This window comes from Primulina tabacum, chromosome 18 (assembly GCF_025594145.1).
Source record: "Primulina tabacum isolate GXHZ01 chromosome 18, ASM2559414v2, whole genome shotgun sequence".
Lineage (NCBI taxonomy): Eukaryota > Viridiplantae > Streptophyta > Magnoliopsida > Lamiales > Gesneriaceae > Primulina > Primulina tabacum.
Window position 1 is genome coordinate 26,696,816 of NC_134567.1, and position 25,116 is coordinate 26,721,931.

Below are 25,116 nucleotides of genomic sequence, written 5' to 3' on the forward strand. Positions count from 1 at the left end.
CTACGACGCACATCAGCATAGCTCTTCTGTCTCGACTGTGCTGTTTTCATCCTCTCTCGAATAACCGCAACAACATCAGCAGTCTGTTGGACCAACTCTGGACCCAACATCTTCCTCTCACCAATCTCATCCCAATACAAGGGCGATCTACATTTTCTGCCATAAAGTGCTTCATACGGTGCCATGCCAATCGTTGCTTGGTAACTGTTATTGTACGTGAACTCAACAAGAGGTAATTTGGAATCCCAGCTACCTGGATAATCGATAGTACACGCTCTGAGCATATCCTCTAAAATCTGAATAACTCTCTCTGATTGACCATCACTCTGGGGGTGATATGCTGTACTGAATGCTAACCGTGTACCCATCGCTCTGTGCAAACTCTTCCAAAACTCTGAAGTAAATCTAGGGTCACGATCAGACACGATCGACACAGGAACACCATGAAGTCTAACAATCTCTGCTATGTACTCTTCGGCATACTGGTTCAGAGAATACGTCGTCTTGACTGGAAGAAAATGCGCTGACTTGGTCAATCGATCAACAATAACCCAAATAGAGTTAAAACCTTTCTGCGTCCTTGGAAGACCAGTCACGAAGTCCATCGTAATATGCTCTCATTTCCATTGAGGAATCGGCAATGATAGCAATGTCCCAGCAGGTCTCCGATGCTCGATTTTCACCTGCTGACAAGTTAGGCACTGAGAAATAAACATGGCAATATCTTTCTTCATACCTGGCCACCAATAGAGTCTACGAAGATCCTGATACATCTTGGTGCTGCCTGGATGTATCGAGTATGGCGCGGTATGTGCCTCTGTCAAGACGTCTTGCCGAATATCATCACCAACAGGAATACATATACGGCCTCTGAAAGTCACCAAACCATCTCCATTCAATCCAAACTCTGAATTACCTCTCTCCTCTGCTCTGGCTCTCAACTCTGTCAACTGTAAATCATTGACCTGCTCTCTACGGATCATGTCCGTCAATGTAGCCCGAATGACCAATGCTGAAAAGCGAGCAATGGTCCCCGGAACAACCAAAGCTATCTCTTCTCGCTGCAAATCTAACAACAATGGCTTCTGAATCAAAGAATTCAAAGAAGAACTCGACTTACGGCTCAAAGCATCTGCTACAACATTCGCTTTCCCTGGGTGGTAACTAATAGTCACATCATAGTCTTTGACAAGCTCTAACCACCGTCTCTGTCGCATATTGAGTTCTTTCTGAGAAAACAAATACTTCAAACTCTTGTGGTCCGTGAAAATTTCACACTTTTCGCCATATAAGTAATGTCTCCAAATTTTCAGGGCGAAAACCACAGTTGCCAGTTCCAGCTCATGCGTAGGATAATTTTTCTCGTAGTCCTTCAACTGGCGAGAAGCATAGGCTATGACTTTCCCTCGTTGCATCAGCACTGCACAAAGACCCTTCTTCGATGCATCGGTGTAAACAACAAAGTCCTCTGAACCACTGGGCAATGCAAGTACTGGAGCCGTCGTCAACTTATCTTTCAACTCTTGAAATCCACTTTGGCATTCATTGGACCACTCGAACTTCACAGTCTTCCTCGTCAGATTGGTTAGCGGTAGGGCAATCTTGGAAAAATCTGAAATGAAACGACGATAATAACCCGCCAAACCAAGAAAACTACGCACCTATGCTACAGTGGTAGGAATAGGCCATTTCTGAATCGCCTCTATCTTCATCGGATCAACAGCTATACCATCCTTCGAGACCACATGGCCTAAGAAAGAAATCTGCTACAACCAGAACTCACATTTCTTCAACTTAGCAAACAACCTCTTCTCTCTCAACAACTGAAGAACAACTCTGAGATGTTCTGCATGAAGCTCTCTGGTCTTGGAATAAATCAATATGTCATCGATGAAAACAATGACAAAGCTATCCAAATACGGCTTGAACACTCGGTTCATCAGATCCATGAAGACTGAAGGAGCATTGGTTAAACCAAACGACATCACAAGGAATTCATAATGACCGTACCTGGTCCGGAACGCCGTCTTAGGGATATCAGATTCCCTAACCTTCAACTGATAATAGCCAGATCGCAGATCAATCTTCGAAAACACGGTAGCCCCTTGCAGCCGATCAAACAAGTCATCTATCCGTGGCAACAGATATTTATTCTTGATAGTCACTTTGTTGATCTCTCTGTAATCAATGCAAAGCCGCAAAGACCCATCTTTCTTTTTAACAAAAAGAACCGGAGCTCCCCAAGGCGAAGAACTCGGCCGAATGAAACCTTTATCCAATAGATCTTGCAACTGCGTCTTCAACTCTTTCATCTCTGTTGGGGCCATTCTGTACGGAGCCTTAGAAATAGGAACCGTACCTGGAACTAGATCCATCACAAACTCTACATCTCTGTCCGGCGGTAAACCCGGCACATCATCCTCAAAAACATCAGAGAACTCTCTCACCACATCAATATCATCAATATTCAACTTCACAATTCTATCCATATCAACAATCGAAGCCAAAAACCCATCACAACCTCTAAACAACAACTTCTTAGCCTCAAGACACGAAATAAAAGGAAGGACCAGCGAAGTACCTGCACTGGCGAGCATACCTTCCCTATTGCCATCATCTGCAAATTTCACCGTCTTAGCAACGCAATCAATCACTGCACGATAGGTCGATAGCCAATCCATGCCAAATATAATATCAAATGCAACTATTGGAATAACAATCAAATCGGCATAAACCACTCGCTCATCAATTTGAACAGAGCACACATACACAATAGATGTCGGACACAACGCATCCCCCGAAGGCAAAACAACATTAAACTGGAGGGGAAGAACAGAAGGAACTATACCCAAAGATCTCAAAAATAGTTCAGACATAAAAGAATGAGTAGCACCTGTATCAATCAATGTCGTAGTTACTCTGCCTGAAATTAAAATAGTGCTAGAGATCACAGAAGAATCATGGTTTATACCCTTCCTTTGTCATGGTAAAGATGCGTCCCTGCACCTTCTCTTTACTCGCTCATCTTGGACAATCCTTGGCAATGTGGCCTGCAGTACCACACCGGTAACAAGCATGAGTACCAAATATGCACTATCCCCGATGATGCCTACTGCACTTGGGACACAATGGTTTCTCGGGATCAGATGGAACTGCCGGTGGTTTCGGACTGGACTCTAATTTGCCTTTCCCCTTGAAACGATCCTTTCCTCTTTGACTCGAACCCTGGCCTCTCAGAGCAATGGTCTGCTGTCTCGCTTGTCTTTCCCTGGCAATGTATTTCTCATCTTGCTCGGCCAACAAGGCATTAGCCACAAGCTCCTTGAATGTCACCGCTTTAGACATATTGATGTCCCTTCTGATCTCTGCTTTAAGGCCTCTAATGAAATGAGCACATTTATCCTTGTCATTGGAAGCAATATATGGGGCAAACAGAGCCCTCCTCGAATTTCAGAATATACTCATCGACATTCATACCTCCCTGTCGAAGCTCCAAGAACTCAGTCACCTTCCTAGCTCGAATTGCGTCTGGGAAGTACTTGTCATAGAAAAGATCAGTGAACTCTTGCCACTTCAATGCCGGAACATCCACACTAACCTTGGTAGCATTCCACCAAATGCGTGCAGCTTTGACTAACATGTACACTGCACATCCAATTCTGTCTTTGTCTTCATACTTGAGATGATCAAAAATAGCCTCAAGTGCTTTGATCCATTCTACGGCCACCAACGGATCAGTGCTTCCTGCAAATTCAGGCGGATCCATCCTCTTGAAAGCAGTAAAGATCCCATCAGTACCAACTGCTTGTGCCACTTGGCCTCTCACTTGACCTCTACCTTGACATGTACCTTGCAAACGTAGCAACTGTTGGATCTGCTCACTATGGACCTTGGCTTGCTCTTTCAACAACTTGCCGAACTATCGACAACTCTAGAGGAAGAACTATCCTCACCCTCTGCGGCCTTTCTCTTAGGAGGCATACTCCTACAATGTGCTCACACAATACATATCAATAGATAACAATGAATAGATGTAGAAGAAGACATACCTGGACTGTTGAAAGTAGACGAAGTCATATGCATTGGTCCGAAGAACGGTGCCCTGATACCACTAAATGTGACACCTCTGACCGGTTTTAATAAAATAACAGCGGAATTAAAAATTTTCTTGAAGGAGGAAGGATAAAAAGTTCTTGACATAAAATCTTTACAAACAAATGTATATACATGATCAAGGAAATGATACAACCAAAATACAAAATATCATTTGTATGATCATGTCCAAAAATGCCATCAAAATATCTTCTTCCTTCCTTCTCTACATGCATATGACTCCGGCCCACAATCAACGTCCCGGCCCGTCGCTCTTATCTGCATCACATGAAATAACTGAAATGAGTATAAAACTCAGCAAGTGGAACTCTTACATAGCAATGGATACATATATCATACTCTGTAAAACATGGCTTTGAAATCATTAAATACCATCAACTCTTGAAACATGAATAACATAGCATAATATAACAATAAGATATTTCTCTTTTCTCTGTTGGATTGATATCTATATAGTATCTCTGTCTCTGTACCTATATCCCAAAAATATACATTGAGGGATATAAGCCTATGGTCGTTGATCAACTAATTGCATGCAATCTCTGACTATGTATCTATCAATCCATAAAACATTTGAACTCTCTCTTGGGCATTTTATCAAACACTTTGCATACTCTATCTATTGTATTCCATTTTACACAATTGAGACATTCAATTGCATCTAATATACAATCAAGTATATCAATACATAATATGAATCAAATGAAAGGGAATAACATGTTAAAACCATTGAAACACAATACATATACTATCATGTGAGCACAAGGAATGAAATTCCACTTACTACCAATAAAACCCTTGAATATATCTCTTGGTACACAACCTACAACAATAAACCATGTATTGAACCATCAACATCTCAATAATAATAAACTCATATCAATTAATCCATAAAACCAACATCATCACCAAACCCATGATTTATCCCAACACCAAAACCAAGAAATAACCAAACCAAAAGCTTACCTTAGCTTCTAGAACCAACAAGAACCTTGATTACACCACAAATCACCAACTAGGAGCTTGAATCAAAGAAATGAAAAGAAGAAATAAAGAAACCCTAGTCTCCCCAAGAGCGGCAAACCGAGAAGAACCGATAGAAATGAGAGAAATGAGCCAAACACATCAACTTATATCACTTAAAACTCGAAACACGCTTCTACTGTTCATGCACCGCGGGTGCGCTACCTTCCTCACCGCGGGTGCGATGTGCCCTCGGCAACACAACCAAAAATTCTGAAACTGACGACCGCGGTGCGATACAAAACTTACCGCGGGTGCGGTGACTATCACACCGCGGGTGCGGTGTCTGTTCGGCAATCCACCAAAAATGCTGTAATAAAGACCGCGGGGGCGCTGCTCAATTACCGCGGGTGCAATCTGGTCTCGGCCAAAACAAACTCTTATGCAACTAAAATTGAATCGCAACGCTGATACAATACAACTACCATCAACTAATATCAACAATGCCACAAAACAATAATAACCAACAATACTATGACCCATAATCACAACTCTTAACATCTAAACCAAATAATCCATAAACATACGAAAACTTAAACCGTACCGTACACCAGGCTTGGCTATTACATTTAAACATCATTGGAACGAATAAGGAAATTCAAGAAGTTGTGTCATACTTGAAGGAAGAATTTGAAATGAAGGATCTTGGAAAAACCAAGTATTGTCTGGGTTTACAAATTGAACAAAAAGAATGTGGAATGTTTGTTCACCAGACAAATTATACAGAAAAGATCCTTAAAGGTTTTAATATGGATAAATCAAATCCTTTAAGTAATCCAATGGTTGTTAGATCATTAAACATAGAAAAGGATCCATTCCGTCCATGTGAAGATGATGAAGATATTCTTGGTCCAGAAGTATCATATCTAAGTGCTATCGGTGCCCTTATGTATCTTACAAATTGTACAAGGCCTGATATATCTTTTGCCGTAAATTTGTTGGCAAGATTTAGCACATATCCAACAAAGAGACACTGGAACGGAATTAAACATATATTTCGTTATCTACGAGGAACGACAGACTTGGAACTTTTATATTCAAAAGATGCTAATCCAAGTATAATTGGCTATGCCGATGCTGGATACTTATATGATCCACACAAGGCACGTTCTCAAACTGGATATGTATTTACTCGTGGAGGCACTGCAATTTCTTGGCGTTCACAGAAACAAACGCTCGTAACAACTTCATCAAATCATGCCGAGATTATTGCACTATATGAAGCAAGCCGTGAATGTGTGTGGTTAAAATCAATGGCCCAACATATCCAAATCTCATGCGGATTATCATTCGACGAGAAGCCTGTGATACTATATGAAGATAATGCTACATGTGTTGCTCAAATGAAAGAGGGATACATAAAAAGCGACATAACTAAACATATTGCTCCTAAGTTCTTCGCATTGACCAAAGAGCTCGAGAAGAATAAATGTATTGATGTTCGTCACATTCAATCAAGTGAAAACTCATCAGATCTCTTCACAAAGGCACTTCCTACGTCAATATTCAGAAAGCACATATATAATATTGGGATGCGCAATTTACGAAATTTGTGAAGAATTGTTCGTGTCAACATGAGTGGGAGTTTACGTGACTGCACTCTTTTTCCCTTACTATGGTTTTTATCCCAATGGGTTTTTCCTAGTAAGGTTTTTAACGAGGCAGTACAAAAACGCGTAATGAAGACATCATCGTATCATGATCATCATCACAAGGGGGAGTGTTGAAAATAATATATTTAAATGTTGAAAAATAATATTTAAAATGTGTGTATTGAATATTTGAATGTTGAAAATAAGAGTTGTAAATATTGAAAATTAGTATGTGATGATGTAGGTAATGATGTATTTTATTTTTGGATTATTTGTGAAGAAATTCTATAAATAGCCTCACCATTTGTGAAGAAATTCACGATTGAGTAGAGAGAAAAATATTATAAAGTGTGTAGTTTGAAAAATTTTGAGAGTTTGAGATTTTTACTTTTTACCATAAATTTTTACTTTTTCACAACACTAAGTTTATTGTTTTAAAATTGGTTTCACGACGAGGAAGAAGTCACATGCGTCAGGAAGTGCTTGACAAAATAAATGTTATGAGGATTATACAAAACAATGGAAAGAGGGATTTTAGTCCAATTTTTGAAGTGTGCTCCCATGTTAGTGTATGTTATGCCGGAAATGTTTCTTTTCCATATTTTAATATTATTAATCATGTTCGTTTTTTATATTTTTATAAAAATTGATATATATATATATATATATATATATTAATAGTCTAAGACATAACAAGAGACTACATAATCGAATGAAAAAACATAAAATAATTGGCACAAGTGGCCTGCCTCACATTTGTTTAACATCGAGATGGCCATAGTTTATGCACAAAACGATGGGTGTAAAGGACAGCAGGACACCTCATTGATGGAGAATGAGCTGGGGGGATCCTATTACGTGTTAATTAAATTAAAATAATATAATGAAAATAATAATAACAAAGGGTTTCCATTTGCTTGTCTTTAAATGTGAGTTCACACTACAAAAATCCAACGCCAAAAGCATACCCAGTCAATCGTAGCATTATCAGGTAAATCTTTCTAATACCCTAATTCGGATATTTATGGTGTGTGTGTCTGTATCTTCCAGTGTGATTCCCTATAGCTTTGATTTTATACTCCATCATCTGTTTCATTTAATGTTTATTTTGTGTATTTGGGTGGTCGAAATTGAAGTAGGATCTTTGGATTTATTTATTTTTTTTGGCTGCATTCCAGAATTTTTGCGGAGCAATGACGGTATCCATGGATGTGGAGGAATCACCCCCCGCCTACAAGCAAATCATGAGCGTGGGGCTCCTTCTGCTGGCCACTCTTGTGGTGGCAAAATTTGCATATGCATTGATAATTCCAAGATCCAGAAAAAGGCTGCCGCCTACGGTGAAGTCATGGCCGGTGCTGGGTGGCCTGGTGCGGTTCTTGAGAGGACCGATCGTGATGCTGCGTGAGGAGTACCCTAAGACTGGGAGTGTGTTCACTCTGAAACTCCTTAACAAGAACATGACTTTCCTGATAGGGCCTGAGGTTTCTGCTCATTTCTTCAAGGCCCCAGAATCCGAACTCAGTCAGCAAGAGGTGTACCAATTCAATGTGCCTACATTTGGGCCTGGGGTCGTGTTTGATGTGGACTACACCGTTAGGCAGGAGCAGTTCAGGTTTTTCACTGAGGCTCTTAGGGTTAATAAGCTGAAAAGTTATGTCGATCAGATGGTTGTGGAGGCAGAGGTATTCTCATTTCTTCGTGATTTATATTATTTGTTTAATAAGTCTTTAAATGGTTCAAATGTTATGATCTTTTACTTGGGAAAAACTTGTCTGAGCAAAAGTATGATCAAAACTCCAAACATTGCCAGTTAGAACTGAATCTCTACCATAATCTTGGGGCATTATGTTAGTGATTCTGGACCCTTTCCTTTTCTTATTCAACTGATTTTACCTGGCATACTTGCCAGATGGTACCTCATTGAAAGATAAGAGTGTTGGATCCCCATTGTTCCCTTTGATATATGCACTATATTCTTGATTGAGAGGAGATAGGTAATGGCAGAATGGTAAGGAATAATTGAACACATCTTAGCAAACCATTGTCGTGTACAACGAAGCAAAATATTCATTAAACAAAAAAACCAAGTTGTGCTTTCAACCTACGAACTATCTATCATCAAATCGAAAGAAAAGAAGGAACGTGTATGTATACGTGTTGTGTGTTTGGTTTAATCATGTAATTGTTCATTTCATATTGTGGAAAACTAGGCCGATCTTCACTTTCTACAATTGAGCAGGAATATTTCACGAAATGGGGAGAGAGTGGTGAAGTGGATCTGAAGTATGAGTTGGAACACCTGATCATATTGACAGCGAGTAGATGTCTGTTGGGTGAAGAGGTTCGTAATCAGCTTTTTGAAGATGTTTCTGCTCTCTTTCACGATCTTGACAATGGAATGCTTCCTATCAGTGTGATATTTCCCTACCTGCCAATTCCAGCCCATCACCGTCGTGACCAAGCTCGTAAGAAGCTTGCTGAGATTTTCGCTAACATCATAAATTCTCGAAGACAAACAGGCAAGGCACAAAATGATTTGTTACAATGCTTCATAGATTCCAAGTATAAAAATGGGCGCTCTACGACTGAGTCAGAGGTTACTGGCCTGCTAATTGCTGCTCTTTTCGCTGGTCAGCACACAAGCTCCATTACTTCCACATGGTCAGGGGCGTACCTCCTCTGCAACCCAAAATACATGTCAGCTGTGGTGGATGAGCAGCAGAAATTAGTTGAGAAGCATGGGAATAAGGTTGATTATGACATTTTGTCTGAGATGGAAGTCCTATACCGTTGCATAAAGGAAGCCCTGAGACTCCACCCTCCACTTATAATGCTTCTACGTAGTTCACATAATGACTTTAGTGTGAAAACCAGAGAAGGTATCGAATACGACATTCCCAAAGGCCACATTGTAGCCACATCACCTGCCTTTGCAAACCGACTCCCACACATCTTCAAAGATCCAGACACTTATGATCCTGACAGGTTCGGGCCAGGGAGAGAGGAGGACAAGGCAGCTGGAGCTTTCTCCTACATATCTTTTGGTGGTGGGAGGCACGGTTGTCTAGGGGAGCCATTTGCATATCTGCAAATCAAAGCAATATGGAGCCATTTGCTCAGAAATTTTGAACTGGAGCTTGTTTCACCTTTTCCAGAGACAGACTGGAATGCCATGGTAGTGGGCGTGAAAGGAAAAGTTATGGTGCGGTACAGGCGCAGGGAGCTTTCCCTTAAATAATTGGCTGAAAATTTCGGTAGCTTCAAGCGATGAGATTTTTAGTTTGTGTAGTGTGTTGGATTTTCTGCTGCATATTTTATTTCATCAGACTTTAATTGTCTATTTTCCAAACCTTTTGAATTGTTGTTGTGCTCAAGATGATTTCTTGGTTGCCTGAAAGTGTTATTTATTTATCTGGCCGGCGTAGGCACACGAGGTGGTGCTTCATTGAATTGTAGGATTCTTAATTTTTGCATCTAAAAAATAAGGTTGATATTCGATTACGAAAGTAGCATACTGACAAATTTGGTTATCTAGGGTATTAGCTCCTATGTATTCGTTCAAATTCTACGACTAGAAATTTACAGCTGACGACAGAAAAAAACCTGCCTTGAAAAAATGTAATGATGCACAAAATATCTTCTTATTCCGTTCTTCAAGCAAAACAAAAATGTAAACTATTTCACCTAAATGATAATAATGACGTCGTCATTGAGAACTATGAGTGAAACAAGCTCTTTAAAAGGAAAACAATGACCAGTAGCCAGCATTATTAGGGACACACTGCCCATTCAATACAAATTTAAGTCAAATCACATCACAGATGATCACAAACAAAAATTGGTCCCAGATTTGATTGCTATATTACGAATATATATAAAAAGTAAATTTTCAGCCAACCAATAGCTTGTTCTCTTCCAAGAAGCTATAAGTGGGAACCTCTAGGTTGAATGGTGCGGGTCCTTTGCGAATCCTGCCGGAGATGTCATAGTGGGATCCATGGCAAGGGCAAAACCAACCACCAAAGTCACCAGCATTCGGCAAGGGAATGCACCCCAGATGGGTACACACCCCAACCACCACAAGCCATTCTGGATTCTTGACCCTCACAGAATCCTCTTGCGGATCACGAAGAGATGCAACATCAACACTGTTAGCCAAATTGATGTCATCTTCAGTTCGATGCCTAATGAAAACTGGCTTCCCACGCCACTTCACGGCAACAGTAGCCCCAGGTTCAATGTTGGATAGATCCACCTCAAGCGAAGCAAGAGCGAGGACATCTTTAGTTGCAGACATGCTCAAAACAAATTTGAGGACTAGGAGACGGGCCAGTGATGCATACACAAACCTGCCACCAGTCAAAACAAAGTATGCAAATGCACGTTTGCTGGGATCGCCAGGTGGATACCGCTCATGATTGTGCTCATCGTACACAATCTTTGAACTGGGATTCTTTATTGCAGCCACTGTAGCTGGGAGATCTGGAGTCATACCAATCTCCTGTCCAGGTGCAAGGGCACCAGATGAAAATCCTGGAAAAATTTCATCAAGGTTCATAATATATCATTAAAATCTGCGAGGTACCTAATTTGTAGAATGGAATAAAATCACTGAAAAGTTTAAAAAATGGAGTTCAAAATAGGAGCTAACAAGAATGATTAGTAGCAGACAGCTGTACAGATGTAATACATTGCCATGTTCACAATCATTAAAAATTAACAATATTTAGATTGAAACAGAGTTATGTTTCGCAACAATGGGGCTAGACAAATAAACACCTGATTATCTTCAAATCAAACATTTGTAACACGTTAATAAAGGGAATGACTTCTGAGAAGTGGAACATGAAAAGAAGAGAAAAGAACACCACACCGATCAAATTACAGGATCTGACTACGACAAGATGTTGCAAGAACACAGCCAAATGAAATGCCTGGAGCAAATAAGTACAGCTAGCATGAAGCAACCGAGTGAAAAAGCAGGATTATGGACTGGTTGACTTTCAATCTGATGTAGCAGTAGAAACTGTAAGAAAGCTCATCCACACACAGATGCTCAATCCTACACTCTTTTCTACTTTAGCCTGAAAATAAAATTCAGGCTGCAAAACAATCAAGAACAGCATCAAGCACCCAAACAAACACTCTCCGATGAAATGTCTCCACCATACGCGCATATATTTCAAATTCAAGCCATAATTGCCCACTCAGTCCTTTTCATCAGTAAAAGGACAAAGCTTAACTACTTGACATAGAATATTTTTAAAACAGCACACATCCTGTTAAACAGATTTGCATCTGCATGTAAAACTTCAAGAATATCTCAAGGAAAGGCTAGAAAATTTTCAGGTAGCTTACTCCACAAAAGAGGGTAAGCTCATGTTATGGCACCTTTGGAAGAATTATTGTCCTTCAAGATAATTGCTATAAAAAAATTTCCTCATAAATAATTACTCACACTCGTACATCCAATGTTGTGTGGTATATAATATCATTAACGCTCATTAACGCATTAGGTCAGAAGAACATATATTCATACCAACCTCACGATTGGGAGAAACAAGCTAAGAATAAAACCCCAAATCCGCGGAGAAAAAGCTCATTCAATGGATTTATTTATTTTTAATCCAAATGAAAGCAAAGGCAAAATTTTTCATAATCTACCAGGAGATGCCCACATCAAACAATACCCCGGACACTCAGTTATTAAATAAGCACCAAAAAGTCAATATCACATCAAGAAATCCGGAAGGTTGGAAACAAAATAATTATCACACAACCAAAATAACAATTTGACAGGTAATTTCAGATCTTGCAAAGACAGCTCATTACACCTGAAGAAACAATCAAACACCACATGCAATCCCATCTGCCATTTGTAAAAAAAGTAATACTAACCCAATACTTCGACTTTATAAAAAAACCACCTAATCGTCCACTAAAACGAGGAAAAAACAAAACGAAACTATGGCGGACAGCACCGAACCTCTGATTTGATCCAGAATTGAATTGGTATGAGGAGGCGAGGAAATGAATGCTGCGCGATCATCGGAAGATGGATGGATGGCGGCGAAAGGGTTTCGGGCCGAGTAGGCGGCCGAAGAATTCCGACCAGACAGCCATGAAAGAGATGACAGCCTCCGCCCCGCTACTCTCAACATCTTAGATTGATGGAGATTCTCTTCTCTTCTCTTCTCTCTTCTCCTGTTTTAACTCAGATAAATTTCAATCGGCTTGGACGCAAAATTATTATTATATATGGAAAATGTGGGGAGCAACAGAAATATAAGGAAATTCAACAAATTTAATTAAATATAAATTATATATATTTATATACTTTAGCCACAATGAAGCGGAAACCGCCTTAGCCGAACAGCTTGAAGGGAAAGTATCTTGATGTTTTTGATTTGGACTTGTGTTCGATTCGGAGGAGCCGCAACTTATTTTATTTTTGGCTGGACTTGGTCGTGTGATTTAAATATACTATTATATATTTTACTTAATTTGATTCTTATTTAATTTAGGAAATTATAATTTTATTTTTTCTTCAAATTGTCATTAATCAACCATATTTAAAATACTATCTTCAAATTCTTCCTTGATTTATATATAATAGCTACCGACACATACATATATAGCGTGTGCAATGATTATTTAAAAATATATATTTATTGTTAAATTATAATAAGTTTACAGTAAAATTTTCTCGTAAACGTTATTTCTCTTCATCTTTTGTTAGTCACCACAGTCGTTATGTCTGTAATATGAGGAAAGAAAAACGAAAACAAAACAAAATCTAAAATAGATTTATAAAATCACTTTAATAAAAGGGGGATCAAGTTGAATTAAGATGAGTCTGAGAAAAATCTGAGATGGTGAGAGAAGTTGATGGAGATTTTGAATTAAATTTACTAAAAAAAATATTAAAATCAAAGTAAAAGAGTAGATCTTTTGTGAGATGGTCTCATGAATCTTTATCTGCGAGGCAGGTCAAACTTATCGATATTTACAATAAAAAGTAATACTTTTAGTATAAAAAGTAATACTTTTTCATGGATGACCCAAATAGAGATCCGTCTCAGACAAGTTTTTGCCTAAAAAAAACATGACGAAAGATGGTAATGTTGAAAATAAAATACAAATTTGGATATTACATTAAACAGCATAACAGTTTTTATAATGCCATCAACACATTAAAGATTTATTTCTCTCTTTAAACAAAATATCTCAAATCTAAATACAACCTTATTTTGTTGTTTAGCAATTTCTACGAGGAAAATACATATTTAAATATGGAGTAGTTCTCTTATGAGACGATCTCATGAATCTTTATCTGTTAAACGGGTTAACCCTACCGATATTCACAATAAAAAGTAATACTCTTAGCATAAAAAGTAATACTTTTTCATGGATGACCCAAATAAGAGATCTGTCTCACAAAATACGACCCGTAAGACCGTCTCATACAAACTTTTGTCTTAAATATGTCTTAAGAAACATAAATAATTATTATTCAATAATCGTCGAATTAAATGTGAAATGTTAATATAAATGAAATATAATATCAATCACGTTAATAATAAATCAATCACAGAATTTACATGAGACCATTTTACAGATTAATTAAGTTAGATTACTTATAAGTGTTAACAGTTCGGTTGACTCCCTGAACCGAAACCGAAGACTCGGTTTAAACCGAAACCGAACCATTAATTTGGTTACTTTTTTCGGTTTTTTGTTTTTAAGATTTTCGGTTATTGGTTCATTTTTGTAGCAATCAAACCGAAAATCATTATTTTAAAATTTATTTAAATACTTTTTTTTGTATTTAAATCAAATTATTGTTGTTGATATTTTCATTAATAATGAATTTAAATAACTAAAAATTTTAAAAATATAAATTCATAAACTGAATCGAAAAAGTTTCGATTTTAACCGAACTGAACTATTTAATGCAATTGGTTTTTGGATGAACTGAATTTTTCTCGAATGAATTTTTCACTCCAAATATAAATGTCGGATCCGGCTCATCTCACAAAAACTTATTATAATTTAATAAAAAACAGATTTATATTGAATCACAAGATTTTTTTGGTAGATTTCGTGTGCTGCATTCACTGTCATGGTTGACAAATTGATGATATATTGTGTATACAGCATTCAAGGCATTTGAGTAGATTTACAAATTTATTTAATACAAAAAACAAAAAAAATAGATAGGAAAATGATGACGAGGGAAGCTGGCCAAAAATGAAAATTTTCAAGCGCTTTTCTTTCCCAAACGATTTCAAAAATTTGAACTTTTTTTTTTTGTGGCGTCGCGTCTTTTTGAGCCCTTTATATTTATAAATTAGTCCCAACTACTCCACTTCTCTTTACTGCTCTTCATACTAATTATTGTCATTTATAATTAATTCAAGACCACACTGCATTTGTGTTGATTTCTTTCCATTTGCTGCAATCCAATGGCGGATCCCAGCGACCTCCCCTGCGATGCCGATGGAATGTGCATGGTCTGCAAGCAAAAGGCCCTGGAAAGCGAAACCATCACTTGCAAGACGTGCGTCACCCCCTGGCACGCCACCTGTCTCAGCGCCCCGCCAAAAGCTCTGGCCGATGTCGCCCAGTGGGACTGCCCCGATTGCTCCGGCATCTCTCAGCCCGCTGCCAAATCCGCTGCTGACGCTGGAGGGCTTGTGGAAAAGGTTCGGGCCATCGAGACTGATGCTTCGCTGACCGACCATCAGAAGGCAAAGCTGCGCCAACAACTGTTGGGCGGCGGCGGAGGCGCCGATGAGCAGAAGCAGAGGACGACGGAGAGCGGAGGTGTTTTGGAGATTTTGGGGGATAAGTTCAATTGCTCCATTTGCATGCAGCTTCTCGAGAGGCCCGTCTCCGTATGTTTACTCTTCTTTATGCCTATTTCTGCTTTTCTTTAAATTTTAATGCACCTGTTTATCCTTGGAATTTTGAGGGTTTGTTTTTATACTATTCGACATTCCGCCGTTTTCTGATATGGGTATTTGTTTCCTCTTGTAAATCAGTGCCACTCATGTATAACCCTGAATTTATTTGGTGGCAAAATGCCTTCTTGTATCATTTTAAAGATTTGGGGTTTATCTGCTTTCTGGGATACATGAGATTTAGTGTCTCTATGTGTTCCAAGTGTTTATGTGAACTGCCAAATGAAATCAATGTCTCGTGGGGGAATTTAAAATCAATGCATATTGTTTTAATTTATTTTAGCTATTTAATCACAATGCACCAAAATATTCAAATGCTAAATTATATAGTTTTGGTTTAGTTCAATGAATCAAGATGCTCGACTGCCATCTGATTCGGAAGTGCATTTTGACTTGATATTATTGTAATAGAATGCCATTATATCAGATATAATGGGAACAAATGCTTCTGCCTAACTTTTATGTTTGTGAGGTTTGAGAATGTAGTGGTCTAGTGGAGTGTATCTGAGGGGGAAAAGTGGCGGGGATGTCTGTTATAGTTGACATGGACCGGAACAGTATTGTGGCAGAACACAGAACTTGGTAAAAATGATGAAATAAAAGGAAACATAATAGGAAAGAAAATTATTTTATACGAAAACAAACTGAATCGATTAACGAATACAAAAGAAACATAATAAAAAAGAAATATGTTTATGAAGGTTTGAGAAATGTAACGGAGTATATCTGAGGGGGAAAATCGCGGGATGACCGTTATGGTTGACATGGACCAAAACAATATCGTGGCTTTGTAACACTTGATCAAATAAAAGGAAACATGAGAACTAGAATTTTCATATGAGGACAAACCAAATCAATTAAGGAATAGAAAAGAGTACCATATAAAGCAACCATGGAAATCACTTGCCTCCACATGATTCTCACAAGAAAATGTTGTTTTTTAGCCCTTTTCATCGCTCATTGGTATTAGCTATATAAATATATTTTTTAAAGCATTGCATAATATTACAGTTTTGGTACATAATGTTTTTCCATATATGCATGGATTGACGTCATGCGAGATATTGGTATAGAATATTTAAATGTGTATCAATTGTTTATTAGCTGATGTTACCTCAAAAAGTTGCTTGAATTTATATATTAAGATGTCTTCGTAATTTTATACACTATCAATTTACCTTTTTATACTTATATGCCTATATAGGTAATTTGGTTAGTTATTGCAATTGCATGCCTTCAATTTTTTTAAAATATATAGTTTCTTTCTGGATTTTAGCCCAAAAAAAGTACGGAACACCTGTAACAGTGCATGGTTGATGTATCGGGGCATTCTTATTCTGTTAGCCAACACTATAATACTGTTTTTTTCTTTTTTTCCCCTTGTGTGTTACACTTGTTGCTCATTGACGATTGCATGAATATTTATGATAAACTCAACGAATTCTAACCTAAGTGCATTGATTGAAATTTAGCTCTTACTATATGGCAGTGGTTGTTAATTTACATTTACTCTTGTTTCAGACTCCATGCGGCCACAACTTCTGCTTGAAATGCTTCCAAAAATGGGTAGGGCAGCAGCAGAAGAAAACTTGTGCTATCTGTCGCAAGGCAATTCCGCCCAAGATGGCGATGGAACCTCGAATAAACTCTGCAATGGTTATGGCCATTCGAATGGCTAAACTTTCCCAGTCTGGTTTTTCTGTTGGCACGATGAAGGTCCACCATTTTATTCACAACCAAGATCGTCCTGACAAAGCATTTACCACTGAGCGAGCACAAAAATCTGGAAAGGCTAATGCCTGCAGTGGGAAGATTTTTGTCACAATTCCTCTGGATCATTTTGGTCCAATTACAGCAGAGAATGATCCGGGAAGAAATTTGGGTGTTATGGTCGGAGAGACTTGGGAAGACAGGATGGAATGCAGGCAATGGGGGGCTCATTTTCCCCATGTTGCAGGTATTTCAGGCCAGTCAGATCATGGGGCTCAGTCTGTTGCATTATCTGGGGGTTATGAAGATGATGAGGACTGTGGTGATTGGTTCCTCTACACGGGAAGGTATATTCAATTCTTATTCTATGTATTTAAAATTTAAATAGTGTTTTTGTTTAAGTTTAGGTTTTCTTTGCATGATATCAAAGTGGACTTGATCAAGACTGATTTTTTTAAAATCTTCTGAATATAAAAAAGATGATGAAGCTGCTATGACTGTGTTTGAATTTGAACTGATCTTCATCTACATCGTTAAATTGTTAAGTAAGCCTTTGTGCAGGAACTAATTTTTGTGAGCACTTGGGCTGGTCATTCTTACCAGGTTCTGCGATTGACTTCTTGTTATCCATGTCATTTATTGCTTGCCTTCATTCGTAGATTTGATTTGGCACGATGTTGTTTAACAGTACATTTCCCCCCAAAGTCAATTGTGTCTATTATTTTATATATTTTTTGGTCATTGAGGATTTTGACATGTTATGCTTTCATGTTTACGTAACTCTGTTCTTTTGATGGATTTTGTTTCCTCCACGAATCCAATGTAAAAGCTGAGGCTATTTGAAGCCTTTACTCTATTCAATATTTTGCAAATAATTTTTTGAGTAATCACTAAGATTTCTTATATCTACCAGTTTTTGGTCATAATAAATTTTTACTTGGAAACTTAATCATGCCCCTCGTTAATTTGAACTACATTTCATTTCATGAACTAATTTGTTAGCTTCCTTGGAGAGGTGCCAAAATTTAGGTTGTTGGTTGATTATTTTTGTTGTCATTTCTCATATTAGCATCTTGTTTTCTTCTTTTTGGTGTCTTATTTGGTGGTAATCAGTGGTGGGCGTGACCTCAGTGGGAATAAAAGGACAGCAAAAAATCAGTCATTTGACCAAAAGTTTGCGAAGCAAAATGAAGCCTTGCGAGTCAGTTGTCGTCAGGGATATCCTGTTCGAGTAGTAAGGTAAATATTATATATTTGTTTTCCCTGTGCATTTTGTTTGATTGTGTGAGTTTTTTTGGAATTTAAGTTTATTTAGTTGATGAAAAGGAAAAGGTAAGCTTTTCATCTTATTGAGAGAAAAGTGGTTTTCTGAGTATCATTCCTGCAGTCAAATGCAGAGTTAATGTTCCCTGGTTAGTTTCTGACAAAATAGCCTCTTTCTGTTTTAGGCTCTCAATTCCCTATTTCAACTCTGCTTTGTTTCCCTGACAATCAGGTCTCATAAGGAGAAACGCTCTTCTTATGCACCGCAAGAAGGTGTGCGTTATGATGGGATTTACAGGATTGAAAAGTGCTGGCGCAAAGCTGGAATTCAAGTGGGAAATTTGCTAAGAATATATGCTTGCCATGATATGTTTCTTAATGTTATCTTAACTCTTTCTTGTCGATTTTCGTCACAGGGATTTAAGGTTTGTCGATATCTATTTGTTCGTTGTGATAATGAACCTGCACCATGGACAAGGTCTGTTGTTTCTGTCTCACCAAATTTAACTGCTTTCTTGGCTTGTGTCTTTAGTTTTTATTATGGATTTTGATGCAGTGACAATCAAGGTGACCGTCTGAGGCCACTACCTCATGTCCCAGAGTTGAAGGATGCTACTGATATTACTGAAAGGAAAGGGAGTCCTGCCTGGGATTATGATGTGAGATATAGGACGACTTCTTTGTTAGTTTCAACAAATTTCTTTTAGATTGTATGTGCATGTATGAATTCAGTTTTGCATGGTGACTGGAATGAATTTAACTGCAGAAAACTTCAATTATTTTCACGTGCTTTCTCTTCGTTTCTAAAGAAAAACAATCCAGCTATGTACTTTTCTGTAATATAGGAGGAAAATGGCCAATGGATGTGGAAAAAACCTCCACCAGAAAGTCGAAGAACCCCAGGTGATGATGGTGATGGTAAGAGTTCAAAGAAAAGAAAACGTCCAAGCCGAAATGGGTCTGTAAAAGAAAGGCTTTTGAAAGGTATGCTACTCAATTTAGCAATCTTGCAGTTGCCGGACCCCTTGAAATTAGAGGAAGGCCTCTTTTGTTGTGATTTCCACATGGTAACATCGGCATTCACAAGCCTTATACGTAAATATGTCTGCAGAATTCATGTGCCTCATCTGTCGGAAAGTCATGGTTCTACCGCTCACTACACCTTGTGCTCATAATTTCTGCAAGGCATGCTTAGAGGGTGCATTTGCTGGGCAATCCTTTGTAAAACAGAGGACATGCGAGGGGAGGAGGACATTAAGAGCACAGAAGAATATTATGAAATGCCCATCTTGCACAAATGATTTATCTGACTTCCTTCAGAATCCACAGGCAATGAATGCTATTACATATGATTGATGACGTGCTTTCAGAACTGCTGCTGTAGAATACAGGGTTTTTTTCCCAGACAATGAGGAAACATGTATTCTGTTATGCAGGTGAACAGGGAGTTGATGAATGTGATTGAATCACTGCAGAAGGAGGAAGAAGCGTTGGAGGCTAAAGATATCGAGGATGATGCAGACAGCGAAAGTGATGAAGAAAGCAACAGAGATAAAGCAACCCAAGGCAACAACATTCCTGCTGAAAATGATGAGAAAGTAGTGGTTGATGATTCAGCTGCTCACTAGTTCTACTAAAATACAATCCCCATTCCTAGTTTCTTTTTGCACTTTTGGTATGTTTGAGGATTATGAAGCCACCTGAATATTGTTTTCTTGGTTTTTGTGGCACTTATCTTTTTACTATGATCTTATGACTTCTATACATTCGTTTGCTGTGTCTACGTGCTGTTGATGCTTTCTTGCATATTTATATACGTTTTTTTAATCTCAATCCCTATGTTTTTTATATCAATTATTACGACAATTTATTGTTTTTCAAAACTAATGTTACAACATACGATGGTTGAGAAGGCTCTGCAGCAAAACCTGCCCCGCTTCATGAGGCCCATGCTAGAACTTTTTCTGGTTTTGGTAAGGTTATTATAGAATTGTTGTCTCTAGGACTTGACATTTGTCTCGCTAGCACTACGGACTGCCTGACATAGAACTTACAAGGCTGTACAAAGAATATTCATGGTTCAAACCTAGACCCAGACCTAGAACCTAACCATGGCCGATCCAGGTCCTGCCTAATTTTCATGTTGAACGGTCAGGTATCTGAGACTTAAAGTTCAGGTAGAGTAGCCCAGACCCGGGGAATTTCTGTTCAACGTGAGACAACGCCAGAAAGTCGTAGCTTCTACGAAATTTTCAAGATATGGCAGTCACTTAGGCCCAGTTTGGTAAGTATGATTAAGGTGGGATAATTTATTAATATTGTGTTTGCTTTGATTATTAAACTTGATATTGACTACTTCTGTGACAATTTTACTGTTTGTGTTGGAGAGAAAATCCTCACATGAAAGAAGGATAAAAACTATCAGACTACACCAAAGAAAAATAATGACCAAAATACCTCTGATTTCAAATATCAAAATTGCAACTGAGTCTTCTTTACGTCATTGTTCTAATTTCTTCGGTAGTTTCCCCCAAAGCCAAGTCCATGAAATCAGCTTCCTGCCCTTGCGGAGCTGCATCATCAAACAGCCATTTCTCCAGCATAACAAGGGGAATTTGCGTTTCTTGCTCATGTGTTTGGTCTGTGAAATTCGCAACATCAAACTTAGCATCCTCCTCCGCTGAAACAGACACAGAGATATCTGAATAATTTGATGAGTTGAAACTCAACATTCTTGTGCAGATTGTTCCTTCACTCGGGCTCCAACTTGATCCAATGGAAAGGTTGTGGGCTAAAGAAGCACCCTAATCGCTCTCATTTATACTGGCTTTCCATGTATTCGGATACTTTTTAGTCCAGCTTTCGAGCAACGAGCTATGTTTTCCGCACTGGATGCGTATGTGGTGGAAGGAACTGTCTCAATTTGTTAAGCAACCGGATAGATTTCCGAATCAGGGGGTGTTTTCGGGTCTGATTTATCGATGCACAGAGCTTCACACAAGGTTTCTGTTGGCTATTCGCTTCAGATCTTTCACGGATCTCACCTCGGTTTTCAATCTTCAGGGACGAAGAAAAAGGAAAGGGTTTACAATTGGCGTGTGATTTTTCGGAAAACAGGCTGTAGGTTTGGGAGGAAGAAACAATAATTCAATCTTCAGGGACGAAGAAAAAGGAAAGGGTTTACAATTGGCGTGTGATTTTTCGGAAAACAGGCTGTAGGTTTGGGAGGAAGAAACGATAATGGGAAATAAATTAAATATTAAGATGAATGGTATTTCGGTCATTAACAGATTTATCATGATTTTATCCATCTCACTAATTTCACACCATACATTATATATCTTATCATATCAATCATTTATCAATCAAATTATTAATCATTCAATTATCACATCCTACAGACCAAGCGAACCCTTAATTTATTAGAATTTGATTACCTGTGGAGGAGAATTAATTCCTGCTTCCGTTTGATTAATAAAAGTGATTACGAAATTTTTCCTACAAAGTTTTGTATCCACTATCAGTTTCTAAATATTTACAAACACTTCTTGACATAAGTCACGGTGATTAAGGCAATTTTAGCGTAAATCGTTGTGTTTTTATTATGTTGGAATATTTTAAAGTTTAAAGAACCGAAATTAGGCAAAAAAAGATTAGGAAAAACTTATTCGATTGTTCTATGCGTCAAAAGGAAATGTTGAGTTGCCTAGAAAGGACACCATAGTTCCCCATATGCTGCCTGAAAGAATCAAAGCAACAGGAGGTGCCTAAGCACCTTCTGCTGTGCAGAGGAGGCACCCAAATACCTTGGTTTTCTCCAGAGTTGTTGGGGAGACGTCTGGTGAACATGTGATAGTTTTCATGATACATTGCATCCAAATGATTGTTGGTCCCACGTGCGGAATTTGAGATAATAAAACCCGAAAATAAAGAATAAAATGGACACCGAGATTTACGTGGAAAACCCCTAAAAATTATTAGGATAAAAACCACGGGCAAGATGAAAAGAATTTCCACTATAATATTTTGTGATGTACAACTCACTCACTGTGTTTCCAAAAAGAACACACACTCTCTCAATATAGGAAACAAAACACCTCACAAATATTATAGAACTAAGCACTCAAATGTTTATAAGATGAGAGAAAACTCGAAGAAGGGATGATTTCAGAATGAAGGGGGGAGCTCTATTTATAGAGCCTCTGTCAGTGTGAAAACGCGTTTTTTTATACGCGTTTTTTTCTTTTTGAACATTTCCTCGAGCCTTCGTCTTTGTTCAACAAAGACATCTCAATTCAACAAAGACAGCCCAACCACATTTAATGCACCTATCGACATTTCTCCCACTTGGAGATTTGATTGAGAATCAAACACATCTCCACACATCCTTTCAATCTTGTCATTCCCTGTTGCTTACGTTTCCACTAGACCACTTGAGAATCTACACCACTCAAACTTTTCAGTGTTCACTGGCTTGGTCAAAAAATCAGCTATGTTATCCTTTGTAAGGATCTTCTGCATATCCACGCTTCCTTCTTCTACTACTTCCCGCACAAAGTGAAATTGGACTCCAATGTGTTTAGTCCTGGAATGAAAAGCTGGATTTCTTGCGATGTGCAAGGCACTCTGACTGTCACGAAACAAAGGAACATTCTCTTGTTTGTGTCTGATCTCCTCCAATAACCTTTTAATCCATATTGCCTCCTTGCAAGCTTGAGTAGCTGCCATGTATTCTGACTCTGTTGTAGATAACTGCCACAACTGTCTGCAGTTTTGAAACCCAGCTTACTGTTCCTCCTGCAAGTGTAAACACATAACCAATAGTAGATTTCCTCTTATCAGGATCACCTGCATAATCTGAATCGACATAGCCCCTGAGTGTAAAATCTGATCCTCCATAACATAATGTAGCATTCGAGGTACCTTTAATGTATCTAAGGATCCTCTTAACAGTGCTCCAATGCTCTCGTCCAGGATTCGCCATATACCGACTACCTGCTCCCACTGCTTGAGCAATGTCCGGTCTTGTACATATCATAGCGAATATCAAACTTCCCACTGCTGATGCATATGGTACTCGAGACATCTCCATCCTCTCTGCTTCACTGCTAGGACACATCTCGGAGGATAACTTGAAGTTAACAGGAAGATGGGTCGAAATTGGCTTACTATCTTGCAGGTTGAAGCGTTGCAAGACTTTCTTCAAATAATTTTTCTAGGAAAGCCAAATCTTTCTTTTATTTCTGTCTCGATGAACTTGCATCCTTAGAATCTTGTTTGCTGGTCCCAAGTCCTTCATATCAAATTCCCTAGTCAACTGTGCCTTCAATCCTTGGACCTGATCTTTGTTGGGGCCTGCTACCAACATGTCGTCCACATACAACAGCAAAATGATATAATCATCGCCAGACCTCTTGAAATACGTACAAGGGTCTGCACTCAATCTGTTGTATCCAAGGCTCATGATATAGGAATCAAATCTCTTGTACCAACACCTCGGCGCCTGTTTGAGACCGTACAAAGATTTCTTCAACCTGCAAACCAAGTTCTCTTTGCCTTTTTCTGCAAAACCTTCTGGCTGGAGCATATATATTTCTTCTTCAAGATCTCCATGAAGAAATGCCGTTTTCACATATAGCTGTTCTAGATGTAGGTCAAACACCGCACACAATGCCAACACTACTCTGACTGTTGTAAGTCGAATAATAGGAGAAAATATCTCATTGATGTCAATGCCTTCTTTCTGAGCATACCCTTTTACCACCAATCTGGCACGATACCGCTCCACTTGGTTATTGCCATCACGCTTGATCTTATAGACCATCTGTTTCCAATGGCTTTCCTCCCTCGTGGTAGTGTAACAAGATCCCAAGTTTTATTCTTGTCCAATGCCTCCAATTCTTCTTGCATTGCTATCATCCACAAGGATAAATCCGAGCTTTGAGTAGCCTCGTGGAAACTCGATGGCTCACCATCCTCTGATAATAGACAATATGCAATGTTGCTTTCAGTGACATAATCTGAAAGCCAATCTGATAGTTTTCTGTCTCGAGTTGACTGTCTCACATTGAAACCTCAGACTCAACATGTTCTTGTTCTTTGTGCTCTGGTATTGCTTCACAAGAAACTTGATCTTCGTCCGTCTTATTTTCCACCTGAAAAATAGTAGTTTCTGAATTCGATGTGCCTTTGTCTCCCTTTATTTTATCTTCCTCGAAAATAACATCCCTGCTGATGACAAGCTTGTGAACAGTAGGAACCCACAAGCGAAACCCCTTTACTCCATCAGCATATCCCAAGAAGATACATTTTCTGGATTTCGAATCCAACTTCGATCTTTCTTGCTCATTGTACAGAACGTACACCGGACTTCCAAATGTATGCAAATGAGAATAATCTGTCGGCTTTCCGGTCCACATCTCCATCGGAGTCTTCAGATCAATCGCCAC

General features: G+C 38.6%; 3 protein-coding genes across 3 annotated transcripts; 2 read left to right on the forward strand and 1 right to left on the reverse strand.

Moving 5' to 3' along the window:
• Window positions 1-7,700: 7,700 nt before the first annotated feature.
• On the forward strand, window positions 7,701-10,140 carry LOC142532811 (obtusifoliol 14-alpha demethylase). Its single transcript, XM_075639300.1, has 3 exons — window positions 7,701-7,719; window positions 7,907-8,413; window positions 8,971-10,140. Exons 2-3 carry the CDS (start codon window positions 7,922-7,924, stop codon window positions 9,967-9,969), a joined length of 1,491 nt encoding a protein of 496 aa, XP_075495415.1. The 5' UTR covers window positions 7,701-7,719; window positions 7,907-7,921; the 3' UTR covers window positions 9,970-10,140.
• Window positions 10,141-10,450: 310 nt separating this feature from the next.
• Window positions 10,451-12,954, reverse strand: LOC142533249 (cytochrome b-c1 complex subunit Rieske-4, mitochondrial-like). Its single transcript, XM_075639938.1, has 2 exons — window positions 12,718-12,954; window positions 10,451-11,264 (listed from the first exon to the last, which is right to left on the reverse strand). Exons 1-2 carry the CDS (start codon window positions 12,890-12,892, stop codon window positions 10,621-10,623), a joined length of 819 nt encoding a protein of 272 aa, XP_075496053.1. The 5' UTR covers window positions 12,893-12,954; the 3' UTR covers window positions 10,451-10,620.
• A 2,144-nt stretch (window positions 12,955-15,098) lies between these two features.
• LOC142533520 (E3 ubiquitin-protein ligase ORTHRUS 2-like) lies at window positions 15,099-20,476 on the forward strand. The gene is made up of 9 exons (XM_075640332.1): window positions 15,099-15,628; window positions 17,216-17,751; window positions 18,518-18,643; window positions 18,900-18,999; window positions 19,084-19,145; window positions 19,224-19,326; window positions 19,513-19,651; window positions 19,779-19,996; window positions 20,104-20,476. Exons 1-9 carry the CDS (start codon window positions 15,197-15,199, stop codon window positions 20,293-20,295), a joined length of 1,908 nt encoding a protein of 635 aa, XP_075496447.1. The 5' UTR covers window positions 15,099-15,196; the 3' UTR covers window positions 20,296-20,476.
• Window positions 20,477-25,116: the final 4,640 nt, after the last annotated feature.